Genomic DNA, 22,660 nt, shown 5'->3' on the forward strand with positions numbered 1-22,660 from the left:
GAAACCAGTTTTAAAACCAGTTTTATAAAAAAACCAGTTTTAAAACCAGTTTTATAAAAAAAACCAGTTTAAACCAGTTTTTAAAAATAACCAGTTTAAAAACCTGTTTTTAAAAATAACCCATTTAAAAACCAATTTTATATTATTTTCAAATTGCATTAAAACTAAACATAAAAAGACCATTATAAGAGCAAATACTTGTGACTTATAAATTAAGATTAAAAGTAGCATTATTTAATCCTAATATGGTCCACAAAAGATCCAGCAATTACATGAAGTTTAGTTAACCTAACACATCAAATATCATATAGCAACAAAAAAAAGACACTCCAAAATGGACATGTTAAGTCCTCCTCTTTGTTGGTTTAAGCCTTGGTCTCAAGAAGCTCTGAGCACTTTCTTCTTCCACGCTAATGCCAAATTCTTCCTCAACTCCCATCATAATCTCAACCTGCACAAAATTTGAAATTCTTACTAATAAAGAATTGAATTCCAACAAACATTTTAAGAGCTTGCCCAAATATTTGCCAAAACATTTGAAGCAGCTTTACTAACAGGGACTATAACATGGACAGTGAGATTCTATATGAAAAAATATGAGTATAACCAAACATATTCATATAAGTTCTAATAGAGTAATAAAACATTAACATTATTTGTAAGTTTTTTATACCAGTACAGATATACTTGTATAGGAGTAATGGGAAGTGGGGACAAGAACAACTACTGAGTACTGAGCACAAGACAAGTAACCCTTCTATTTTGTAAAACAAAAACAAAAATTATTTGATGGGGTTAATGTACATGAAACAAAAAACTAAGGAAAGAAACAAAATGGTTTCTAATAATTCAGTACGACAAACAAACAAACCATAGTGACATATCACAAGTTAACAATAATTTTATTTTAAGAACGGACCACCATCTTCTTAAAAAAATATACTAATAGTAGTTTCTTGACCCTTAGAGACAATTAATAATTAACATTTTGCATATAATCAATAATTAATATTAGTAAAATTGATTAGGCTAGACACCAACCCTCCAAAAAACATATAGGACAGACAAGTAGACAACTATGTTAAGGTTTTGACAGTATTGGAGGATTCTATATGAAAAAATATGAGTATAACCAAACATATTCATGTTAGAAAAGCTTTACCGAGTGCAGTACAACAATTAAACCGACAAGTCCTCTTCAAGTGCAACAGAGGTTGAAGATGTTGAACAGCTAGCACCATCTTCCGTATAAAGTAATTATACAAAACATATAAATACATTTCATTATGCCTCAAGTATAATAAATAATAATACATTAGCGAATATACTTAGTTATCATACTTAATTACAGAACTCTTGTAATTGATTTCATATTAAAACCTAGGATAAACAAACCGACGCATCAAGAAACAAAGGCATTGCATAATCATAGAAAAATAAGACTAAAACAGAAAAAGAAAACTTTTTCACTTGAGTCTAGAATCATAGCTAAAAAACATCATAGTCATATAGCTTTGGAACGTGAGAAAACCTTGCCCAACTAAGACCCAAGCATGCTATGAATGATCAAATTCACTAAACATTTCCAATCAGCAATGTGGATCCAAACTAGACATATACATATAGGACAGAAACTTAAATCTCAGATAAACCAATAATTATCCTTCAAAAAGGTAATAGATATCTGACCTCAGGTAGTCTAACAGCAAAGTATTTTATGTAATCTCGCCCAATATTCTTGACAATACTATCTAAGAGATAAAGTGATGGCAGCTTTTGATCACTTGAAACCTGAAAAGTTATTAACACATTCAATTAAACACACATTTTATTATAATAAATGCAAAGACAAGCACTGGGCTAGAAGTAATATTGGCACAACAAATGTAAACAAAGTTAGCGTCAAATTTCACCATGATGTAAACACTTGCCTATTTTACTTTTTAAATTTAAAGTGATTTGTTAATGTAGATCAATTGGGTTGTCACAAGTTTTTTAATTTGATAAAATATAACTATATCAATTTCATTCATGTCACTGATTATTTTTATCATTGTAGGAGTGAACCACAATGAATTAAGAGATATGGTTGAAGACAATGTTGTAAGGGTTTCCATATCACCAAAGAAATCTCAGATAAACCAATAACCAACTTAAATCTCAGATATCTATTACCTTTTTGAAGGATAATTATTGATTAAATAAAAAGTGACACAAACCAAAACAAACAAAATAACTTAAAAACAACATTTTTATAAACAAAAAGTGCAACCTGTCCTATGGTTTAGAATTTAGATTGCTCATCTCTCTTAGTCTCTTTGTACATTATATCACAAGATATATGCACCCGTGACCTATCTCTCTGTCAATGATTCTCTGCTTCAACTTCACTCTAATGGTCCCACACACAATAAACAAGTACCAAATAACATTACATAACATATACTATATATAAAACCATAACACCAACCAATTCATCTATTCTTCCAAACCAATTTTTTCTTATATGATTGTTACATTCTTTCTCTCTAAAATAACATAAACATGAATTCAATTTTCTATGTTTTAGTACTAGTTCTTATTCTACAGAATCCTATTGTAACACAATGTCACACCAAAGGTCTTCGACCGAAACCTTATAATGGAATTGCAAACTCTGCAAACATGACCAAAGTTCAAGAATCAGAACAGCAGTTCATGAAATGGGTGAAATTCATTGGTGCTCTCGATCACACCGTCTTTCGAACAGCGAAAAACAAGCTTTTTCCTTCTTATACTCTCAATGTCTACAAGAATTCCAAAAAAGGAGGGTTCTCATCAATTCAATCAGCCATTGATTCTCTTCCATTAATGGCAAAGTTACACTAAACTCCAATAAAACATAAACTTAAATGAACCCAATAATCCAGAATCCAAACACAATCATCAACAGTCAGCAGAAAAAAATGAACCCAAATAAGAAACAAGGATTGAACACATAAAACAATAACCCAAGCTTCATTTACGCATAGCAACCCAAGTTAGAGTTTCACGTACCTTCAAGAAGTTTTCGACACGACGGTTCAATCGTGAGGCTGGGATCTAAGATTGGATGGAATGAGAGGAAAGTGTAGAGAGAATCGGAGATGGAGAAGGTGGAAGAGGATTAGGCGGAGGGTTTGTGACAGCTATCTCAGATAGTAGAAGAGAGGGTTTGGGAATTAGGGTTTTTCTCAAATTTTTCAAATGGTAACCGATAACGTGATCCAAACTGAATAATGGTTTCCGGTTTTTTTTGGTTTTGATAAATGGGCCTCTGGTTTTAATTTTTTATTTTGGGCTGGGTTTTTAAATTTGGTTTGGTTTGGATATAGATTTGGTTTATGGTTACTGGTTTATTTGCACACCCCTGGTTCCAAAACAGATTAGTAGTCATTGCCAGTTGCCACACATGAAGTAAGTCCAAACAACCGTGTTATAAATTCCATGCCAAAAGAGATAGAAGAAGAATTTGACCTCAAAAAAAACGAGAGATTCTTGTGATAAATTGAGTTTTTATTTTTGTAAAGTTAGAGTTAAAAGAAGAAAGAGTGGACCCAGGAAGCACATCATTCTTGACTATTTCTCTGATCAAGAATGAAGATAGCTGAACTCGTGAACGACATCCACTTAATAATTAAACTAAATAAATTAATAATTAAATCTTCCAAATTTCATCTATTATTTTGTACACACACATCATACCTAACTAAAACAATAACCATAACTATTTTTATAAGCATAACAATAACTATTTTATGTCCCTTCCAAAAAGTAATTGAATCCCACTAACACGTATTAAAGAAAATGTAAGATAAGCATTTTAAATTAAAAAATGGAAAAGACAATCATGGCGGCTGAAGTCTCCGCAACGAGTCAAGTTGAACTTAATTATTGAGTCTATAAACTTTTCTGAAAATTCCAATACAACCCACACTTCTTCTTCTTCTTCTTCTTCTTCTTCTTTCCACACCGCCACAAAAACCTAAAACCCTCGCCGGAGCTAATTCACCGGAAACAAAAAAATGGACCCCAAAGAGAAACACGCGATGATTCGCGACATCGGTTTACAAATCGTTATGATCCTCGCCGTAATCTTAATCTTCCTCAGCATGCACGGTATTCCCCAGAAATTTCTCGCCAAGCTCCGAATCCGTAACCGAACCGGCATCAAAGCCAAGCGTCACTTCGTAAGAGGCGCTCAGCTTCTCACACAAGCTAGATCTTCCAAAAACAAATCCAGATCCGCCATCAACCAACTCGCCAACGAAGCCCTAGCCGAAGCCGAAAAAGCGATCGAACTCGATCCTAAAGACGCGGCTTCGTATCTTCTCAAAGCGATGGTTCTGGATCTTCAAGGCTTTAGAACCTCCGCTCTTGAATCGCTTGACGCGGCTTTGTCGCCTCTCGCTGCTGGTTCGCTTGCTGAGGGAGAACGTGGCGATGCGTTGTATAAGAGAGCTGAGTTGAAACTCGCGACGAGTGAACGCACACGAGTTGACTCGGCGCTTGCGGATTTGACTGAGTCGGTGATTTTGAGCCCGAAGAACGCGAAGGCTTGGTGTGCGTTAGGGGAGTGTTATGAAGGGAAGAAAATGGAGGAGGAAGCTAAGAAAGCGTACAAGGAGGCGCATGAGTTGGAGCCACAGTTTTCTGTGCCGGTAGAAGCACTTAACAGGTTGGGTTCATAAATCGATTTTTGTACAAGTTTTCAGATTAACTATCTTTATTATAGGAAGAGCAAAGTTCCAGGAATTATGGCTATTACAATTTTAATATTTTGTTTCCTTTTTTTTATTATTTCTTCCCTATGAACTATACTAAGAAAGGAAGTTACTGCTTTGTTATTAAGATAAGCTTTGAACTTGAGTTATGTTTTCGTTGAATCGAAAGCAACTGAAAATAAAAGAGATAAGAATAGTACTTTTAAGATAACTTGTTCACGAACCTGCAACTTATTAACTGTCAAATTGAAATTTTGCTCTTAGGCCTTTTGATAATAAAAAGGAGCAACTATGTTTTTTTTTTTAAAAGCAATTTTTCCACTCACATTTCTCAAAATGTTCTTTTTGTAGACTGCATAAATTGTACTTTTTTTACGTCTGAATAAAATGACAAAACAATAAATAGAGTCGATACACCTGCTCTACATCACTTGCGCCTACAGAGCATAAAACTTTTTGATTTCTTATCCCTGCTTATTTTTTTAACCATTAGAGTGTGTTGATGTGATAATATAAGTTCTTTAAATTTAAGAGATGGAGTTTCATGAAGCAATGGAGAATTTAATATTAAATATTATTATTTTTAAACCAATTTGGTCATTAAATTGTATTACAAATAAAATAATATAAATTGGTGGGGTCAAATATACGCTGTTTATTTATAATTATCATTGGAGTAAAACTAGTTGAAATTCTTTAGAAATTGCTTATATGCAATATGCAATGTGGCAATTTAGATTCACGAAATATGACACAAGAATTAAAATAATTTCTACCATTGAAGATAAAAGAAATCAATTCAGTTGATCTCATTTATAACAATATATAAAATTTTAAAATTATGTGATATATATAGTCACGATTTTATTTTAACTTTAACGTACTATATATTCTAATTAAAAAATAGATATAAGTATTTTTTTAATTAAAATATGTTTTAATGAATGTCTAAATTGTTTAAATTTGAATATATGATTATTAATATGATATAAAAATTCAATGGAATTTTTTTTTTATACGAGTATTAACGAAGGTGTAAATGTAAGTTCTAAGCATTATTCAAAGGGTGGGTTAGGGGGAACTCGTTATTTAAATCCGATTGTGTTTCATACAATTTCATGAAATAATAGTGTTCAGGATCCTATGACACTTGCTGTTGATGTAGAAATTTTGGTAGATGTGTTAGTTTCTTTATGTTGATTGTTAGAAAAATCTTTCACCCACACGCAATATTATGTACTATCAAATACTCCTTGTAAGCTTTCTCAAGACTTGTACTATGAAATCTTGATACTCCTTGTAAGCTTTCTCAAGACTTGTACTATGGTTTCATTATAAGGTATTTTCGTTAAAGATTTGATGTAGTCATTAAAAACTATTTTATTCGTGAAGAATACTCCTGGCACCAATTGTACCTGGTACTAACATTGTCTATTGGGTTTGATTCAGCAACGGGGCAAAAGATGCAGAGCTTTCATGAACTTATATTGGAAAAGAATGAGTGTTGTAGAAGTGTTTTATTAGTTGTGGCACCACATGTCATTTCATTCAGGTGTTTCATGGAGCAAATGACTGAAAGCTCAAGAAGTAGATCTACAACATCATAACTGTTGTGAAATGAAAAATAAATACATTTGTGTACCCTCTACACTACTATTGGGTTCTAGTCAGTGCTAGTCAATGTATACATCACTAAACATGTAAAATTGAGTACTTTCTTTGTTGAATGAAATTTTTCGCTTTTACCTACAGTTATTTTTACTCAACCTTAGAAATATTTGTAGGTTTTAACAATAAGGCATGTCATTGGTAAAATAAAAAAAGGCATGTCATTGGTAAAATAAAAAAAGGCATGTCATTGGTAAAATAAAAAAAGGCATGTCATTGGTAAAATAAAAAAAGGCATGTCAAAGATCTTGTATATTCTCAAGGATCTCATAAAAACTGCACCTTTTTCATTGCAAAGGCAAAGGAGTGATATTTAAACAAAAGGATGTCACTCATCAGAGACCTAATTTGGTGTTAATTTTGAGTTAAAAACGTTACACACTTTAACATGTTTAATTATACTATCAATATCAATCCAGCACCTGTGATGCAACAAGGACCAAAAGTAATACAGTTAAAGAAATGCCCTTTACACCACAAACATAAACTGCATCCTTAAAAACCAAGAAATGTCAAGATAACTCTTCACTATTTAACCACTTTAGTGTAGGCAAAATTTTGACAATAAATGACGAGAAGTTCTCATCAGCAACTGTATTTCCTGTTACGTTCAAATCTGTCAAGTTCAAGCTCTCAAATATCAAGAAAGCTTCCCAAAACTTTGTGGCACTAAAACTGCCGCATAGGATTTCAAAACGGTCCCAGGCAAATACTTCAGCATTTGCTAAAGGAGAAGAGCATAAGTATCTTCTTGAGTCAATCGAGTGAGAGCCTATTTCGTTGCAAGAGATATCCAACACTTTAAGTGACTTGAGCGATCTGAGAGGCTCCAGAGCAGTAAAACTACCAAATTTGTTATGACTCAGATTTAAGGAAGATAGAAGTTGCATAGCTTCCAACCCTGTCAAAAAATTCAGCATGAGACCCTCATTTGACTTTTAGATGCAATAACAGAAGCTAAAATTGTCAGAAGTGATTAGCCAGATATATATAACCTATGCTAGAGACCTTGCAGGATTTATTTTCCCTGCAAAATATCTCAAAGACATTGTCGTGTTGGATGTTGGCTTTATAGACTTTCCACGAAAGCAATGAAAGTAAACTTATTAAGTTCCGTTCAACCATTAACATCAATATTTTTATTAAAACTTGGGTTCGCAAAAAGTGGATAGTAAAAATACTAGAAAATCAAGCACAATGGCTTATTACTAATTTTTGAATAAAACGAAATATACTGAGGAAACTAAGGAGGTCAGATCAGAAACAAAATTTTGCAAAGGAGGGGATATCCTCTATCTAAATTCTATACTCCTTTTAGATTGCATCTATAGCTAAGCAACGGGCTAATTGATTCCCCGCTCGTTTTACAATGAGAAAACAGAATAGAGTTAAAATTGGGCAATAAGGCCTAATGGCTTATTAGAGTCTATGTTAATGACCATACTCAGTAATAATAACAACTCTAAATTAAGGTAGTGTTTGAGTGGAGGGAAAAGCCAAGATATAGAAAATTTACAAATTATGGAATACCTTCAATTGATCGAAGTTCGTTGTGGCTAAGGTCTAGCATTTGCACCCACAGTAAATTCTCAAAGGACCCCATCCGTGACAGCGATAGATTTTGTAACCGTAGACAGACATAACTAGTATTTGCTTCTGTTGCGCCTTTATAGTAGTGGCAATATGGTAGTAAAGATTCTCTAGATGATGTTATCTGCAGAATCCTCAAAACATGAACAAAAAAAATTGATTCATTGTAGAAGGAATAGGAATTTTGAAATAGTAAAAAACTAGTTGTAATTATTAAAATGCACAGGCGTTGCTTCATAAAAGCTTATAAGTTTAAATGCATCTTCATAGAAAAAATAGTTGACCAAAAAAAGCGAGTAGAAAATTACATTCAACCTGAGAATTCAAGCACGGAGTTGGTTCCAAGGTATTTTTGTTTATTTTTCATATCCGGATGAGAATCACAGAAAGAGAGTAAATTACCTGCTATACATGTACAAGGCACATATGCTCCCATCTATCATTCAAACAGACCATTATATAATCATGCACGGAGCATAAATAACAGGCCTAGTGACACAGCCCATTATCTTAAAAATGCTTACTATCATTTGAGTTTTGGTATAAACCTTGTGTGCTTCTCCCCTCTTTTGCCTATTTGAGTATAAATTCTTCTTTTGACAGCTGAGCAATCTCATGAACACTCTAAGGTTTGACTTGCCTTTTTCCTTTTATTCCTTATCTTATTCTTGATTTAGCCTAACGCTCTAACTCGTTAACTTTACACTAAGGTTTTTTTTTTCTTTCAGAAAATTCATTAAAAATAAAGACACTAAAAGCTGTTCAATACCGAAAAAGAATAAATTACCTGCTGAAGTAATACCAGACTATGCTCATCCTTGTAGTATAGCGAATGTGTTGGATCCAACTCCATCAAATCAGTGTAAAGTTTAAGAACTTCTTCAGTATGGTTTTTTCTTTTGCCATGTTGATGTGTTAACAAATCAAGAGCAGTCAAAAGTCTAGCAAGTGAAAGCTTTCCAATTTTACTACAAAAATCAAATAAAGCACAAAATCATATCGAAATATAACTGCAAAATATGGGAAAAGAACGAACTCGGTGGCCTTTAAAACCATAAAGCCATACATTTCACGAATCCACCTTACCATTCACCTTCAGACAATAAATCCCGAAAATTAGTTATTTCTTCTTCAATTGCCTCCATGCACCAATTGGGAATTGTTGGAATATGGAGATCAGCAGATACAATGGAATCTGAGTCTTCAAAATGATCAATTTTTTGGAAATTATCGTCCCTCCATGAAGTCAACTTACCACCTTTTTCTTCAACACGTTTGGTAGAAGCAGTCTGTACGCACAATTTAAAGGCAATTTGGGAAGGAACCCCATACTGATATCCATTTGAAGATACAATACCCATAGAATGTCCAATAGTGATCTCTATAGAGTAAGTTTTTGATTGTTCAAGCTCCATATTACCAAGGTTTAGGTATGCACCCCAAAATTGAGCAGTACTCGAGTTATTTGTTAAAAGTGGTTTCCAAACAAGATCTTCCTTCAAGAGTTCAGATTTAACAGCCACTGTAGACATGTTGACGCCTTCAACAGCTTGATTGAAATATAAAATTACTGGAAGTGTTCTAGTGTCTGATAGTGTGCTATTCAATAGAGACAAACCACATCCATCTATGCAGTTGTTTCCATTTAGGGTTATATTAGATCCATGAGATGGCCAAGATGAAACAAGGAGAGGAGCATAATTTTTCACTGTAAGATCAATAAGCCAAAGATGATAAAACCAGCCACTCTGATCTTCTGGATCAGTAAAAATAGCACTGTGGACATGCTCGTATTCTTGCAAAACTTTTTCTTCAAGGGGGAATTCTTCCGCCTTTCTTTTAAATAAATTAGATAAAAGCACGCTGAAATTTTCAAAGGAATGACATATGTATTAATATAATTGGTTACTCAAGAGTCGCGTTAAAAAAAACTTAAAGAATGTTATTGAATTGAGTTCAACATGAAAATACTGAATGAAAACCAAACAAAGAGTTGTTACTATAAAAGCTTAGTACATATAGTCTATGAGGAGTACACACATGCCATAAACTTCCTTGCCCTGTTGAAATATCTCTCATAAGGTTGTCAAGATCAAGATTTTGCCAAAGATCAAGAGGGGATAGCAAGATCGTAAAACATAAGATCGTAATTAAGATTGGAAGATTCTAGCCAATCATTTTGTAAGATCCACAGGGGATGACAAGTTGGTAAAACATAATATCATAACAAAAATTGTAAGATACTACTATAACGAAAAAATAATACTATATATTTGAAGTATTTTTACATTATATTTTGATAGGCAAGTGTATCCGTGGGAAAATGATCTTTTTTCATATTCTTTAGACATGTATGATTGAGTTTTTATACTTCATTACGATTTATCACAGGAAACATTTGTCAGATATTTGGGACATATTTGGGCCATCACTTGGTTTATCATGAGTCTAATTTAAAACAAACCCTACAACTAATATTTTTATTCTCTAAATCCTAAATTTAAAACTTCATCATTTCAAAAGGCATGCATTCATCACCGCCAAACCGTAATTGTTGCACCTCTGCATCTTGGCGGAGGCCAGAGAACGGCCGATTGTGGTCGGAACTGGCCAAGATTGCTCACGATCAATGGTTTTAAATTTTTTTTCATAATTTAACTACAACACACAATTCTACTTAAGATTTGGATCGTTTGAGGTGAGTGAGACTGTAAAATCTTAAGATTTTAAAATTTAAATTGTGATTTTGACAACCATCGTATCCCATTCAAATGATAAAAAGCATGGCATCATGTATGATGATCATTCAATATCTTGGAAGTAAGGCTGGAGGGTAATTTTTTAAATACAAACATCAGTATACAATAAGTTCGTTCATGACAATCTTCTACAGTGCTTCAAAGGTAAGTAACCAATTGACTATTCACAATAGTAAAAGAGTAGTTTTCAAATACCTAGATAGTTGTAGGCACGCAATCAAACACCTATTCCCAGCCACAATTTATAACGCATAAGTACAAACACATATCCAAGCCTTGGTTAAAAACATTTTAATATTGTAAGGTTGATAGATCATAATGTCTGTTTGTAGAACAAGCATAACTGGACAGATGAATGCAACTGTCTATGCAGCATATGTAAATAAATGGGCATAATACACACAAAAAACACTCAACACATGTTCAGCCATCACTGAGATATCCCTTTGAAAAAGTAAGTTTTTAGGATACCTTCTATTATGCCACGCAGAGTAATTGCTAAAATTCTCCCCTATCACTTCCTCTGTGTATATCAGCTCATCCTCATCTGATCTTTTCATTAGTGAAGTAACAAACCTGAAAGCAACATCAAACCAAAACGAGAAAAAAGTCTCTTAAATTGCAATTTTTTCCTATTATAAAAAATATCACATCAAAGGAAGAAATATTAAACCTTCGATAATTCCAAGCATGAAAATTCCGCGGATCAGCCTTCTGAAAACCATTAAGAAGGCGCAACTCATCATCTATAGATGAATGCCCCTTGCTAAGTACCCATTTTCTGTGATACCAAGCACCATAGGACTTGTAATTCTTCCTCAACGCATTCTCCACCTAAATAATACAAAATCCACAGAGAAAATAACCCTAACTACAATAATTTTTTAACTTCAAAAAAATCTACATCTACATTATCCAATTCAATCAAAGTAAAACTAATTCTCACCAATTTGAGTTCCTGATGGAAGAGATATGCGACATAATCTGGATCGGATCGAGAGAGATTGTGTTGAACAGCGAGTTTTCTGTAATTCCAAGCAGTGTAACATTCTGGATTAGTTTCAAGAAGCTTCGCACTCAAATCTAACGCCTCTTGCGTATATCTGCAACCAGATTTATCCAAATCAAAACAAAAGGAAAACGAAAATCAGTAGGCGAAATTGAAGAGAGAATCAGAAACAGTCGCAGAACTGCAAACATACATGCGATTGCGGTGATTGGCGAAGAACTGAGATTGAAGTGAACGAAGTTTTTCGGCTTTGGCTGATAAAACGGATTCATCTTCTTGCTTCAACGGTTTGCGAGGTTGACCGTGCATTTTCAAATAGAGTCGCTACAATGAAAATTACACAGGAAAATGAAATGAAATTAGTATTATAGTAACGTAGTTGAGGAGAATCGAAAAGAATTAAAATTTTCAAAGAGTTTTTGTTTTGTGAGACTCACTCGGATTTAGAGGTGACAAATGACAATGGACATTAGACTCTTACAGTGAGGATATGCTAAAAATAACTGCAACTATATAAAATGGATCCCAGTCAAATAAGCGGGTCCTGATACGGGAATGATGCACTGAGTGTAAAATATTTTTACACTTTTAACCAATCACCACCCATGTATCCAATTAAAGCATTTTTTTATTTAAAAAAAACTTAATGACATGGCATATTTAAGATTTTCTATTGGATGACAGTGTAAAATTATTTTACACTGTCAGTGCACTACCTTTTAACTCTTCCGATAAAATATATATTTATATATTTTAGTTTGAGAAAAGGGGTGATGCACTGACAGTGTAAAATATTTTTACACTGTCAACCAATCACCACTCATGTATCCAATTAAATCATTTTTTTATTTAAAAAAACTTAATGACATGGCACATTTATGATTTTCTATTGGATGACAGTGTAAAATTATTTTACACTATCAGTGCACTACCTTTTAACTCGTTTGAGAAAAGGGGTGATGCACTGACAGTGTAAAATATTTTTACACTGTCAACCAATCACCACTCATGTATCCAATTAAATCATTTTTTTATTTAAAAAAAACTTAATGACATGGCACATTTATGATTTTCTATTGGATGACAGTGTAAAATTATTTTACACTGTCAGTGCACTACCTTTTAACTCGTTTGAGAAAAGGGGTGATGCACTGACAGTGTAAAATATTTTTACACTGTCAACCAATCACCACCCATGTATCCAATTAAAGCATTTTTTTATTTAAAAAAACTTAATGACATGGCATATTTAAGATTTTCTATTGGATGACAGTGTAAAATTATTTTACACTGTCAGTGCACTACCTTTTAACTCTTCCGATAAAATATATATTTATATATTTTAGTTTGAGAAAAGGGGTGATGCACTGACAGTGTAAAATATTTTTACACTGTCAACCAATCACCACTCATGTATCCAATTAAATCATTTTTTTATTTAAAAAAAACTTAATGACACGGCACATTTATGATTTTCTATTGGATGACAGTGTAAAATTATTTTACACTGTCAGTGCACTACCTTTTAACTCGTTTGAGAAAAGGGGTGATGCACTGACAGTGTAAAATATTTTTACACTGTCAACCAATCACCACTCATGTATCCAATTAAATCATTTTTTTATTTAAAAAAAACTTAATGACATGACACATTTATGATTTTCTATTGGATGACAGTGTAAAATTATTTTACATTGTCAGTGCACTACCTTTTAACTCGTTTGAGAAAAGGGGTGATGCACTGACAGTGTAAAATATTTTTACACTGTCAACCAATCACCACTCATGTATCCAATTAAATCATTTTTTTATTTAAAAAAAACTTAATGACATGGCACATTTATGATTTTCTATTGGATGACAGTGTAAAATTATTTTACACTGTCAGTGCATTACCTTTTAACTCTTTTAGTTTATATTATTATTATTTAAAGATAGTATGTATATCAATTTTTTAAATTATATTATTCTTAAACTAATATGTATTTTAGAGCAAGGGATATGTATGGTACTTTTCAAAGCTATGGTGATATAGACAAAGTGGTAATCTCTAATAAGCGAGATGTAAGATGAAGGAGGTACAATTTTGTTAGTTTCTTTGATGTTAGAGATGAAAGTCTTTTAACAACTAAGCTAGACAACATCTTCATTGGTAGAAGAAAGTTTTTCGTTAATATTCCTAGGTTTCAAAGAAAATTCCAAGGGCGAGCTCAAGAGGAGCCGGTACTAGTTGCTCGTGGTATGAAGGAGAAAGGAAGAAATTCAGATAAAGAGAGTAAAACTCAAGGTAATTTTAATCTTGATCCGAATGGAGGATGCTCGTATGCTGATGTGGTCAGGCCGAAAAAGTCATCACGAAAGTTAGTAGGCAGACGTAAAATTTGGTTTAAAGTGGAAGACAAGGAGTTAAAGAGATTTTAGAAAGCCTTTGTGGGTAGTGTAGTAAATTCTAGTTCCACTTATAATTTACAGGAGGAACATAATGAGGAAGGTTTTTGCTCAATTTGTGTGAAGCGTTTGGGGGCCAACCTCTGCTTATTGGAAGACAAAGTTGAAGGTGTAGTTCAAGCTTTGGTAATTGAAGGAAGTGATCGGCTGAGAAAACGGTTCAAGGAAATTCGTTCATGGACTCCTTTAGATGTTGATGATGCTAGGGAGTTCTGGATTAGGTGTTTTGGTATTCCACGCCATGCATGGAATCCTGGCTTTTTTTAAAGCCACCGTGATGCTGGTGGGCGAGTTTCTTTGTGTAGACGACAACACGCAGCTAGAGAGAAAAATGGGTGTTGCTAGGATTCTGATCAAAACAAGACTATCAAAGTTGATAGTAAAAGATCTTGAAACGCAAATTAATGATGGTATATTCCCCGTGAAGCTTCTTGAGGATGTTCAAGGGCCTTTGAGAAACCTTAATTATGAGTATGTTGATTCAATTGACTCAGAAGAATTTTTCAGGTTCTGATTCAGATGGAAACTTTGAAGATTTGTATGAAGAAGAGGTTGATGACATGGAGATGAAAGAAGTTGTTAAATCTGAAGAGATTTGTCCTCCCAAGGCTAGAAGTAAAAAGGAAGGTTTATTAGAGAATGTAGTGGAAAAGCAGGATTTGACTCTTTGCAAAAACATTGTCAATCATAGGTTGGACAATTGTCACAGTAAGGAGGCTTTGGACGCAGGCGTAAGATCTATTCGCATCGAGACAGGTGCTAGTGTCCTACCCTTATTAGCTCACGTGTCACAATTAGAAGTCAACGAGTTTGAGTCTTCTGGTTTTGGATCTAAGTCTCCCATTAGCCTAACTCAAATGAGTCCGGTTGGAGGGCCTTTCGCTCTTGGATATAATTCGCACATTAGCCCCATTCAAGTCGGCCAGGTTATTACCACCTCCCCTGAGAGATACAATGTCATCATCAAAAAGGGGGAGAATGTGAATCTATGTGCATGCAGGTGTTAGGTGCCAAAAAGTCGTGTTTTGAGTAGTTAGTTTGTGGCACTTTTCAACTCTTATTTGTTAATACCCTTGAACAATTCCCTGCCTTTTGTATAATTATGTATAAATTGTATTTAATTGAGTTTTGTGTACCGTTTGATAGTTTTCCATTCATTTTATAGGTATTAATGCGTATTTGGAGCATGAGCAATAAAGTGTCGAAGACACGGCTTCAAACACGCGATTGTGAGCAACTCATCAACGAATAAGGCTCAAAATCAAAGAATAAAAAATCATCAATTTGATTGAGATTTTGTCATTGTTAGAAAGATCATTGAATAAGCTTTCCAACACTTTGAACCGCGCGCAAATTGGAGTTATGGTTCTTAAGTTATGGCCGAAATAGTGTAGAATTTTCTGCTGCTGCTACTGGTGTAGTTCGCCCGGCGAATCCAGACTCGCCCGGCGAATCTGACAGGACAGAAATACGTTAAATGGGGGTCAAAACACATTTTTTAGGTTATGTTTTGGGTAATATTGGTCCCAATTCATCAAACCTTCATTTTTTAAGTAGATTATATGCAAGTTTGATAAGTTTCATCTCTCTAGAGAATGAATTATTTCCTGTTCATATTTACTTTTATGTTTTTATACTTTATTCATTCTAAACCAAACTCATAATTGCAGAAATTATTGAATGGAGTTCAGTAGCACTAATCCTTGTGGAGACGATACGATATAACCTATATCTAAACAAATACTTACTTTTGTTGCTTGCCGCTAAACAGCTTCAACAAAATAGCGTTGTTGTCGGGGATTGCTTTTATTGACTTGCATCGCAATAGTTTCTAACATTTTGAGTTTTGTATATATCGCACATATTGTATATTCTTACCTGTCTATATTTGTGTACATGTTTATTATACTTGCACATATTTTCTATACTTGTAAATTTGTTATATCATTGTTTGTTTCTTTTCACGTTTGCTTGTGTGTGGTTAGGAATAACCGGGCGAAAGTAACTTGGAGAAACGTTCTTAAATAACAGGCGTCGAGCTTACGACATAAAACAAGCATGTTTATTCTATTTAATTTTTTTGTTTAGTTTTGGTAGTGTGATGCAATTATCTAAACAAATTTAGATCGGACCAGTTCTTAAATTTCAAATCTTCACTTTTAAATTTGTTTAGACAATTTCATCGGGTCTTTTAGTTTGTTAATATTAATAGTTTGTGTGTTTGCCTTTGAGCTCGTTTTGAGTAGCTTGAGGAATTTGAGGATATTTTTCAAGTTTGATCGTTTTGAATTGCGAGTGTATGGTAATAATTTTGTCAAAGTTTTGTACATGTCTAAGGTATGTGTTTATCGCTTTCTAGACTTTAGCATTTCACGATACTTAGATTTTTTACAACTTCTATGTCATTCATTCTTTTGTATACTTGTTCGTTTGTGAATCACTGTAGTTCCCACCATTTTGTGAGTTAGCTTTCCATTGTTCACATATGCGGGAGACCACAATTCTTGTTCTAACTGGATTTTATTATGCTTAATCTTTTGTTTGTGTTGACTATATGAAAGCATGAAAAGGATCAAGGCATTTTTATTTCATTTTGAGCATAACTACCTAGCCAAATAGTTATTTCATCTTGTGAGTGTGTGATCACTCGTACCCCCTTTGAGCCTTTTGTCATTGTCCATATTCTTTGAATTTGATGCTTGTCTATAAGTATTTAGTTCACTTTTTGTATGGATTTTGATTGTTGATTTTTTCTTGAACCCTCAACTTTGTGTTGTTGTATGAATTTTTACCTTGCCTTAGAAAGTAGGGAGTATTCACATAATGATATGGTTGAATTCAAGTTGAGGATAAAAATGATTGTGCACTTGTGGTTGATTGCTATGAGGTTGAAAGAGAAAAGAAAAAGAAAAGAGAGAAAGAGAAAGAGAAAGAAAATAAAAAAAAAAGGAAAAATGCTTTGAAAAAGAAAAACAAAAAATAGTTCAAATAATTATGCGAATAAGTATGTGCTTTGGTGTGAAATCTGGGATTCGGAAGAAGTTTGATTGGAATTTGTTGTTTGAATCTTTGGTGAATTGATCACTCCCTTAGGTTTAGGCAAGTTTTTGTTTCGATTAGCCTTAGGAATTATCTCTTTTTTGTTCACCCGTCCACGCTACAACCTTGAAAAGCTCTTGTGATTAGGGGTGGGAATAGGCCAGGCCGGCCTACAGGGGCCTACGGCCCAGCCTACATAGGCCTAGGCCAGGCCAGGCCTATTTAATAAAGAGGCCAGGCTTAGGCTTTTTTAAAAGCCTATTTTATTTAATAGGCTAGGCTTAGGCTATTAAAAAAGCCTATGAAGCCTTATAGGCCGGCCTATATTTTCATATATATTAGAGATATGTTCATGTATGCATATATATTAGAAAGAAAAAAAGCTAAATAGGCTACCCTATATATATATATATATATATATATATATATATATATATATATATATATATATATATATATATATATATATATATATATATATATAACAAATGCTAAATAGATTTACTTATATATGTATATATAGGCCGACCTACAAGACTTCTTAAGTTATATAGATTAATTGAAAACTTTAATGAGATACAGGCTTTTTAAATAGGCTTTCAGGCCAGGCCAGGCTTTTAAAAAGGCCAGGCCAGGCCAAAAAATTGAGCCTATGATAGGCCTTAGGCTAGGCTTAGGCCTTTTAAGTTTATCGTAGGCCAGGCCCAGGCCTTCTAAAGCCTAGCCTAGCCTAGCCTATTTCCACCCCTACTTGTGATTCTTTCTTTTGTATTTTTAATACGATTTTTGGATGACTGCATAATCTAATTATTTGTTTGCAAGATTGTGGGTGAGTGAAAATTACCCCACTTTTGTGTGTTTTTCATCTATCGATGATTGTATGCTACGTGTGATTCATTTGTGAACCAATATTGTTTTAGAATGTTTGGTATGTTCTTTGTATTTAGCATTTGTTTCATGTCTATGTTGTCGCCGTAGTTAGTGGTAAGTATTTTCTTTGTGTGTACTGTTTTTCATTTGAGCCATACATTTGTTTCCGTTTTTCAAAACTTGTTGATTCGTGATTTTTTTGTTGATCGCTTTTGTTTCTTTGAGTTGTTTGTTTCTTGTTTAGGGAAAAACAAGTTCAAGTTGGGGAGAGTTTGTTAGGTGCCAAAACGTCGTGTTTAAAGTAGTTAGTTTGTGGCACTTTTCGACTCTTGTTTGTTAATAATATCCTTGAATAATTCCCTACTTTTTGTATAATTAAGTATAAATTGCATTTAATCGAGTTTTTGTATATTTGTGTATCGTTTGATAGTTTTCGATTCATTTTATAGGTATTAATGCGTTATTGGAGCATGAACAATAAAGTATCGAAGACACGACTTCAAATGCGCGATTTTGAGCAACTCATCAACGAATAAAGCTCAAAATCAAGGAATAAAAAATCATCAATTTGATTTATATTCTGTCATTGTTAAAAAGATCATTGAATACGATTTCCAACACTTCGAACCGGGGGCAAATCGGAGTTACGGTTCTCAGGTTATGGTCAAAACAGTGCAGAATTTTCTGCTGTTGCTAATGGTGTAGTTTGCCCGGAGAATCCAGACTCGTCCGGTGAATCTGGCAGGACAGAAATACGTTAAAAGGGGTAAAAGCACATTTTTTAGGTTACGTTTTGGGTAATGTTGGTCCCAATTTATCAAACCTTCATTTTTTAAGTAGATTATATACAAGCTTGATAAGTTTCTTCTCTCTAGACAATGAATTATTTCCTGTTCATATTCACTTTTATGTCTTTATGCTTTAACCATTCTAAACTAAACTCATAACTACGGAAATTATTGAATGGCAGTTCAGTAGCACTAATCCCTGTGGAGACGGTACGATATAACCTATATCTAAACAAATACTTACTTTTGTTGCTTGCCGCTTATACAACTTCAACAACAGGTTATGGAGATAAAAGTTTCGCATCTAAATATTTGATGAAGGCAACACATGGAAAAATATTTCAACATTGATAATTATAGTATAACCAAAGAAAGCATCTTATGACTCAACAAAAGAACTCAAGATCAAATGCATGTACAATCAAAAACTATCTAGCATGAGTCTTAAAGTTTTAGAGAAAGGTGTGAAAGCTTGGCAGGTCATGTTTATGTGTCTGTCTGAGTGACTCAGATATTGTAAAATTAAGGAATTATCTTAAGAATACTAAGACAACTCTCTCTCTCTCTCTCTGAGTGACTCAGATATTGTAAAAGTAAGGAATTATCTTAAGAATACTAAGACAACTCTCTCTCTCTCTCTCTCTCTCTCTCTCTCTCTCTCTCTCTGTCTGAGTGACTTAGATATTGTAAAAGTAAGGAATTATCTTAAGAATACTAAGACAACTCTCTCTCTCTCTCTCTCTCTCTCTCTCTCTCTCACACACACACACACACACACACACACACACACACCTCAAAACATTTTCTCAAATATGTTTAAATAAGAAAATCATCTTCTAAGCCCATACAAGTGATTAAAAAGATGAACAAGCCTTTTTACACCATTTTTAAACTAATTAATCAATTGGTAAGTTGTGTCAATCGATTGATGAAACTTTTCTAAGCCATCTAATCGATTAGAGCATCAAGCTAATAGATTAGAAGTGCGTTAAATGGTTATCCAAATGATAAGGACAACACATTAATGACTTGCAATGGATCTATATCCAAAACTTTCTAATTGGGCTTGCTAATCTATTAAAAGTGAGTTGTCTAATCGATTAGATTCTTATGCTACTCGATTAGGTCATTAATTTGGCCCGTGAATTATTTTCATTTTTTGTTTTTTTAACTAATATATAAAGGAGCCACACCTCCACTTCAAATCATGCCATTTTCCAACATTTTACTATTTTTTTTGAATTTATCTCTCTAATCTCCTTCTCACTCTCTAGAAAAAATATCTTTTAACTTTATATTGCCTTAGTGCTAGTAAGTGAAGTTTTGCTTGTAGGAAGAAATTTTTTGTAAGTGGTCGTGTCGATCGTTTATATTCTTAAGGATGCGATACTTTTAAGAGATTGAGTTTGGTTCTTGAGATAAACTTGTCATAAAATCTATGTGTTTGGTTTCTTAATCTTTGCGGAAAAAAGCTTTGCTTTGGTTATTGAGATTAGCCATAAATCTCACGGTTCATTAGCTTAGCATGGGGTAAAAGTTGTCTTTGGTTGGAGATAAGCCTGTAAAAATCTCAAGATCAGATTGTATTAAGGTTCGTAGGCATAATCTTCAAAAGCTCAAAGTTTATAGTCAAAATTTCAAGAAGACCTCTTGGGGATAAGACCAGGCAAATGTTCGACCAAACCTGCATAAATCACTGGTGCAATTTTTCTAACCCTATCATTTTATTTTCTAGAATTTACTTTCAGTATTCTATTTTCGTTGTAATTTACTCACCTAAAATTACTAATACGATCTTAATTGAAAAAAGTATAAAATTAATCACGACTTTTAAATACCACAATTCACCTCTTCTTGTGCTCGAAGTCACTTGTCCAACATGGATATTTACTTGAAATCATTATAGATCAATCTCAAACTTTATAGGTATGATTTATATGATAGTATTTTTCAATCCAACGATTGATTTTAAAAAATATTTATTCAAAATGAAGTTATGAGCGAGTGTAACTTTTCAGGTGTAATTTGATCTCTCTCTCTCTCTCTCTCTATATATATATATATATATATATATATATATATATATATATATATATATATATATATATATATATATATATATATATATATATATATATATATATATATATATATATATATATATATATATATATATATAATTTAAAAAGTGTATGGTTTAATTTATACAAATTGAAAATGATAGTATAGTTACAATATATCGTCAATTTTATCTGAGCAACTCTAAAACAAAGCCAAAAATTATTGTCTGGTGTGGTTTCGAAGATTCATCTTTGAATTTTGTCTAGTGTGAATACGGAGATGCATCTCTGGATTAATTTTTGTCAAAAAATGACGTTTCAGTGAAGAATGCAAGAGGTGTACATGGAATGGTCGCGGAATCTCTAGACTAAATTTTAGAAAAAAAAATATAAGGTGAGCTCAAGTGAGCGTAATTTGGTAAGACGTAGTGTGCATCCGAAGATGCATTTCTAGAATCAGAGGAACATTTTTGAATTTTTATAGGGTATTTTTCCAGAAATTAGCAATTTCCAATAAAATTTTCAATCAAAATTAGGTTGATTGAACACTTTAAAATAAAGTTTATACTCAATTGAATTAATTGAACATTAAAGTTTTTGAAAGGAGTAAAGTTTTAGGATGAATGGGAAGGATTATTTTAAAATATTCAAGGGAAAAAAAAATTCAAAGTGGAGATACAAATAGACATATAGTGAGTATATCTAGAGATTTTGAGAGGTTAAAATCAAAATTTTTCTAGGGGTTAAAATTAAGGGTATTCATGATTCATAAACTGCATTGAACTGAATCACATAAATGATTCAATTCAGTTTTTAGTAATCACATTAATAAAAGTTCAATTAAATATAAAAACAGTTTTCATTCAATTATAAATTGGTTTAGGCCGATTTGAATATATAAATTAATTTTAAACCAGTTTATAATTACAAACTAGTTTTATATTATAAATTAGGTCAAAAACAAACTTTAGAAAATTCATTAATTCATATCCGTGTTTAAAGAGACAAGTGACTAAAGTGAATACTCTGTTTGCGTTTTGAACATTTAGATTATAAAAGTTTTGAAAAATTTATTAATCGAAATATGTGAAATCTAAAAAATTTTGAAAACCTTATATTTACTTATCTTTTAATTAATATAATATTTATAGTTTATGTATATGCACTGTGCACACACTCGGTAAAATGCTTTATCTGTTATGAGACACTAGAATTTTACAGATGACTTAATATAATGAGATTACGAAATCATTAAAAAATAATTATTTTAATAACACTCAGTAAAACCAACAACTAAAGATTTGCAATTTGGAAAGCGAAAACTGAGCATATAGTAAAAAGATTTGCAATTTGGAAAGCGAAAACTGAGCATATAGTAAACATAGTATGCAATTACATTTTAAATTTTTTAAAAAAGTGGAAAAGGATAAACAGTTTAAATTAGTTAAAACCGGTTTATAAACTTAAAACCAAATTTGATTAATCGAATTGTTTATAATATATGATTCAGTTTATTAATCATTTAAATTTATTAATCATTTAAATGGTTTAAGTTATTTTTGGTTCAGTACAATTTAGTTTAGGTATATAGGCCAATTAACCATATTTTTGCACACCCCTAGTTAAAATCAAAATTTTGAATATCATGGAAGACCACAAATATATTTATAAATAAATAAAAAATTCA

At 32.7% G+C, this 22,660-nt stretch overlaps 2 protein-coding genes and 1 long non-coding RNA gene across 4 annotated transcripts; 1 reads left to right on the forward strand and 2 right to left on the reverse strand.

The window, feature by feature from the left end:
* Positions 1 to 254: 254 nt before the first annotated feature.
* Positions 255 to 3,692, reverse strand: LOC131660946 (uncharacterized). Its single transcript, XR_009301082.1, has 4 exons — positions 3,037 to 3,692; positions 1,690 to 1,791; positions 1,163 to 1,241; positions 255 to 451 (listed from the first exon to the last, which is right to left on the reverse strand). It is a non-coding gene; the product is annotated as an uncharacterized LOC131660946 (long non-coding RNA).
* A 193-nt stretch (positions 3,693 to 3,885) lies between these two features.
* LOC131660945 (uncharacterized) lies at positions 3,886 to 6,493 on the forward strand. Its single transcript, XM_058930313.1, has 2 exons — positions 3,886 to 4,696; positions 6,192 to 6,493. Exons 1-2 carry the CDS (start codon positions 4,044 to 4,046, stop codon positions 6,220 to 6,222), a joined length of 684 nt encoding a protein of 227 aa, XP_058786296.1. The 5' UTR covers positions 3,886 to 4,043; the 3' UTR covers positions 6,223 to 6,493.
* A 229-nt stretch (positions 6,494 to 6,722) lies between these two features.
* On the reverse strand, positions 6,723 to 12,312 carry LOC131660944 (geranylgeranyl transferase type-2 subunit alpha 1). Of its 2 annotated transcripts, XM_058930312.1 has the most exons (9): positions 12,206 to 12,312; positions 11,962 to 12,092; positions 11,706 to 11,862; positions 11,433 to 11,593; positions 11,231 to 11,335; positions 9,087 to 9,863; positions 8,788 to 8,968; positions 7,941 to 8,124; positions 6,723 to 7,311 (listed from the first exon to the last, which is right to left on the reverse strand). In XM_058930312.1, the coding sequence occupies exons 2-9, from the start codon at positions 12,075 to 12,077 to the stop codon at positions 6,923 to 6,925; spliced, it is 2,070 nt and encodes a 689-aa protein (XP_058786295.1). In that variant the 5' UTR covers positions 12,078 to 12,092; positions 12,206 to 12,312; the 3' UTR covers positions 6,723 to 6,922. The 2 variants fall into 2 exon arrangements, with proteins under 2 accessions (XP_058786295.1, XP_058786294.1); XM_058930311.1 differs by lacking the exon at positions 12,206 to 12,312 and having other exon boundaries at positions 11,962 to 12,189.
* Between the last annotated feature and the right edge of the window lie 10,348 nt (positions 12,313 to 22,660).

Source organism: Vicia villosa, linkage group LG3 (assembly GCF_029867415.1).
Source record: "Vicia villosa cultivar HV-30 ecotype Madison, WI linkage group LG3, Vvil1.0, whole genome shotgun sequence".
NCBI classification, from domain to species: Eukaryota; Viridiplantae; Streptophyta; class Magnoliopsida; order Fabales; family Fabaceae; genus Vicia; species Vicia villosa.

What these genes read in the sequence shown, in the direction of transcription:
- LOC131660945 (XM_058930313.1), top strand. Translation starts at nt 4,044, where the DNA reads ATGGACCCCAAAGAGAAACACGCGATGATTCGCGACATCGGTTTACAA. An exon ending in CCGGTAGAAGCACTTAACAG is followed by an intron (nt 4,697 to 6,191) that starts GTTGGGTTCATA and finishes GGTTTGATTCAG; the next exon opens with CAACGGGGCAAAAGATGCAG.
- LOC131660944 (XM_058930312.1), bottom strand. Translation starts at nt 12,077, where the DNA reads ATGCACGGTCAACCTCGCAAACCGTTGAAGCAAGAAGATGAATCCGTT. An exon ending in TCTGCGTGGCATAATAGAAG is followed by an intron (nt 9,864 to 11,230) that starts GTATCCTAAAAA and finishes TGAAAATTTCAG; the next exon opens with CGTGCTTTTATCTAATTTAT. An exon ending in GTCTGGTATTACTTCAGCAG is followed by an intron (nt 8,125 to 8,787) that starts GTAATTTATTCT and finishes AGGATTCTGCAG; the next exon opens with ATAACATCATCTAGAGAATC.